This window comes from Chaetura pelagica, unplaced genomic scaffold, assembly GCF_000747805.2.
Source record: "Chaetura pelagica isolate M959 unplaced genomic scaffold, ChaPel_1.0 scaffold46, whole genome shotgun sequence".
In the NCBI taxonomy this organism is placed as follows: domain Eukaryota; kingdom Metazoa; phylum Chordata; class Aves; order Apodiformes; family Apodidae; genus Chaetura; species Chaetura pelagica.
Window position 1 is genome coordinate 6,393,217 of NW_009954102.1, and position 4,294 is coordinate 6,397,510.

Sequence of the window (4,294 nt, forward strand, 5' to 3'; positions counted from 1 at the left end):
TTTCCAGTATCTTGGGTTTTGGAATTCTGCAGCTCCTGCACTCTCAGATGAAAGAGGACAGTGACTCCCCAGAATGTGCTGGGCTGAGATCACCCCTCCCTGTGCTCATCGTAGGGGACGAAGGGAAAGGAGAACCCAGGTGCTGAACCCTGACAGCCATCAGTCAGGCCACAATCACTGCACCACAACATGGTTCACCACAGAAAAACATCTACTTTGTCTGTGTCACTCAACACAGCTCTTTGGAACGGAAATTCAAATGCTGGAGACCGACACTGATACCAGGTAAGGGAATACCCAGCACATTTACATCCTTCCACCTGCCCTGCTTTGAATAGCAGCAGCACCAAAATCCCTACCACCACCAGCTCTATACTTTGTCTGTGTCACTCAACACAGCTCTTTGGAACGGAAATTCAAATGCTGGAGACCGACACTGATACCAGGTAAGGGAATACCCAGCACATTTACATCCTTCCACCTGCCCTGCTTTGAATAGCAGCAGCACCAAAATCCCCACCACCACCAGCTCTATAAAGCTCCTCTTTCCATACGTGACACACACCAAGCAGCAGCTGCCAACCTGTGCTAAGCCCTGGGGCAACAACCTCCTTTGCTGGCACAGCACCACCACCCACCTTGGAGCATGGAAGCTTGTTACTCTCAACACAAATATAATGTCACCACATACAATGTCTTGGCAATTTCCCTCCTGTCCCTGCAGACATTTGCTGGCATGTGGATAAACGCTTTCATGGTTTCTGTGCTTTGCATTGCTTGGGTCAGAAAGAAAAGCTCTAACTCCAATGAGAAGATCTTGGTCTTTCTGGGATGCACCCGGTTCTGGTACTTGTGCTTCATATGGGTGTCTCCCTTTATTACAATTATTTATCCTTCATGCTTTTTTGTTCACCCCATGCCTCAATTACTTTCAGCCATTGAAACCTTTTTCAATTGTTGCAACCTGTGGGTTTCTGCCTTCCTTTCTGTTTTTTACTGTATCAAAATTGCAAATTTCCAGCACAGCTTCTTCATCTACCTGAAAGTGAAAATTGACAGGATCGTGCCATGGGTGCTCTTGGGTTCACTCCTTTTATCCCTGAGCTTCGGCATCCACATATATGAAGTCATTGATGAAGCAGTCTGTGACAACATCAATTGTACCAGCAGAGGACATTTCTGGAAACAGAATATCAGACTTCATCAGCATTTTTTACCTTTTTATCTTTTCGCTGGATTCGGATATGCCATTGCATTCACAGCAGTCATCACTTCTGCCCTTCTCCTCCTCTTTTCTCTCTGGAGACACAAACACAAGATGCAGATGAAGTCACTGAAGAACGTCAGCATGGATGCCCACATCAAAGCCATGAAATCTATTCTGTCCTTTCTCTTCCTGTACAGCATCAACTTTCTCTGTTTTGTCTTGGGAATTGCTTATATATCAAAGATGGAAAATGTTGTGACATCTGTCATTCCATTTCTAGAACAAGCTTTGCCAGGTGTTCATTCTCTGATCCTGATTTTCAGCAATCCCAAACTGGAAAAGACACTGCTTAGGACCCTGCCCTGTGTGAAGTGCAAGATTTGCATGGGGCAGGAAATGTCATAAAAGCTGAAGCTCAGTATAAATGTTGAAACTTTAGTATAAAAAAGCAAGTTCTTTGATCTCCAATGCACCTCTATCCCATGTATGTGATACAGTTATTGTAGTTTTACCATCATATTTATATTAAACTATAATTATATGAACTTAGTCTAAGTCAAAATAATTATTACTGCATTTGATGTAGATAAAGCTTTGAGTTGAATTATTGTCAATAACAAAGTAATTGAGACCTGGTACATGGACTAGCTGCAAAAGGGACATAGCAATACTGGAAACAGACTAAAAATGCTTTGGTGTTTTCCAATTAAAACTACTTAATTAAATAACATTTTAACATCTAATTTATTTTGTTATATTTTTTCTGTTGTGGTAAATACAAAGTAGTTGGATACAAAGGGAAGGTAGTTTATTAAAGTGACAGATACAACAAGTTGGAGATGACCATTGATAAATGCACTGACTACAACAGAGCTATTAATAGATGTTAATATTGTAGCAATAATAACAGTGATAAGTAAACAATACACAATACACCTGGGGATGCTCTCACTCCTACCTAAAAGGTGAAAGTCACAGTATCTCACCAAAGGAGGCATCCCTGCTTGGGTGAACAAGAGAGGAACAGGACCTTCAACCTATTCCAGGGGAGATGCTTCTCACACTGAACAAGGGATTCAAGAACTAATTTATTACCTTTTGACAAGGTGGGACTTAGGTCTTCACTAGTGTATTGATTGGTTCTTAACAGACTAATTATATTTATTAACTAGGGAAAAGATAAGGGAGATGCCCAGTGCCCACTTCACATGTAAATTGTAATGCCCAGGGCTCACTTCATACGCAAATCACCAGATGAAGTCACACAGGCTTAGATCCAGCCTTTATCACACAGCTTCTGACCATGGAGCCTTTGATGCACTTCATAAGTTATGCCCTGTCTGGACATGTAGCCATTAGGTACCTGGATTTGAAGATAAGTAGACAAGGACAGTGATGTCTGCCTTCCTGTGAGTTGGGCCTGTCCTCCCTATCAGGCATAAATTTGCCTATTTGTCACACCCAAGGGTGATTATCCACTTAAGTGCTGCTCATCTCACAGTCCTCTGCAAGGAAGATAAAGCAAAGCAAATCCAAGTTCTCTTTTCCCACAAAAAACACCTCGTGGCCTCAGTCACAACTCTTCAAGAGGAGCACAGTATAATTTGGGTTGAGGGGTGTTGCGGTTTGGGCCCAACAGGACAACAAAGGAGCAGCCCCATGGCTGCTCACTCAGTTCCCCCACACACACACTCTGGCATGAGGAGGACAAAGCTCATGGGCTGACACAAAGGACAAGGAGGGATCTTCATTGATTAAGGTCCCGGGCAAAACAGACTCAACTTGGGGAAAAAATAATAACTTAATCTCACACTAATCACACACACCCAGGACACAGACACACACAGAGCAGGGCTTGCAGGTGTTACCCCACCCCTCCCTTGTCCCGGGCCCCAAATCACTTTGTTCCCAGTTTCTCTCCCTCCTTCCCCCCAGCACAGGGGATGGGGATGGGGTTTAGAGTCAGTTCACAGGCTGGTGGTTCCTGCTGCTCCTTCCTCCTCAGGAAGAAGGATTCCTTACAGTCCTGCCCTGCTTCCTCACAAGGTCCCTCCCATGGCAGATCCTCCACCAACCTCTCCTTCATGAGTCCTTCCCACCAGGCCTGGAGCTGCTCCAGCCTGGGCTGCCCACAGAGTCACGGCTGCTTTGGGAACAAACTCCCCTGGTTCCGGGGTCTTCCACAGCTGCCTAATCAGAGTCCACAGGCAGGAAATCCACTGGCCACAAAATCCAAGTCCACTGGCCAAGTTCCCCCCTCCTGGCACGCCCAGGGAATGTCCCACCACGTTCCACCAGAGTGCAGGGGCACAGCTGCCATCTCGCCATGGGCTGCAGGGAAACTTCTGCTTGGGCACCTTCTTCCCCTTCTTCCTCACCAACCACCAGCACCACTCTCCTCTTCCAGCACAGCTCTCCTTCTTCAGAACAGCTCCTCTCTCTCCCTGCTAGCTCTTCTCAGGTGTTATATCCCTTCTTTCTTATGTTAATCGCTGAGGTGCATCTATTGTCTCTCTAATGGCTCCTTGGCTGCCTTTGGAGCTGAGAGAGATTCTCAGCTTCTTTTCTGGTGCCCTTCCTCCACTACCAAAAACCCACAAAACCAAACCAGAACACCTGATAACCACAAAGCAGCATCCCAGATCTAGTGGGGTACTATGGTCCCACTCTGCAACGTCCAGTACAAACCTGAAGCCTAGAGGCAGTCATGTTCTTCAGAGCTTAAAACACCTTGCCTGTTAAAAAACCCCTTTCTCTGGAATTAAAGTCCTCTGGAAGCTTCAGAGTGTTCCAGTGTGGCAGGAAACTACCACGGTCCCCCCCCTAAAGCTTTTCCCATCTTGATAGAGGATGAGTTCTGAACCCCTCAGTGTTTACAGGGACTCATATATGGTTTTGCCCTTTTCCTCTCTATGTTTCAGCACAAGCCCTTCAAAGACAGTCCTGCTTTCCATTCACTGCCCTCTCTCTATCCTGTGGCTCTTCACTTAAGATTAAGGCTTTACCACTGGGAAAAATGTCGTATATTTTGGTGCCAAATGGACTCCAGTTTCCAACATCTTGGGTTTTGGAATTCTGCAGCTCCTG

The 4,294-nt window shown here is 45.6% G+C and overlaps 1 protein-coding gene across 1 annotated transcript; it reads left to right on the plus strand.

Annotated features, from left to right (window-relative positions):
* Positions 1 to 646: 646 nt before the first annotated feature.
* LOC104392981 (taste receptor type 2 member 9-like) lies at positions 647 to 1,612 on the plus strand. Its single transcript, XM_010002426.1, has one exon. It carries the CDS (start codon positions 647 to 649, stop codon positions 1,610 to 1,612), a length of 966 nt encoding a protein of 321 aa, XP_010000728.1.
* Positions 1,613 to 4,294: the final 2,682 nt, after the last annotated feature.

Bases quoted from the DNA above. Each gene is read 5' to 3' on its own strand.
- LOC104392981 (XM_010002426.1), top strand. From the start codon at position 647: ATGGAAGCTTGTTACTCTCAACACAAATATAATGTCACCACATACAAT.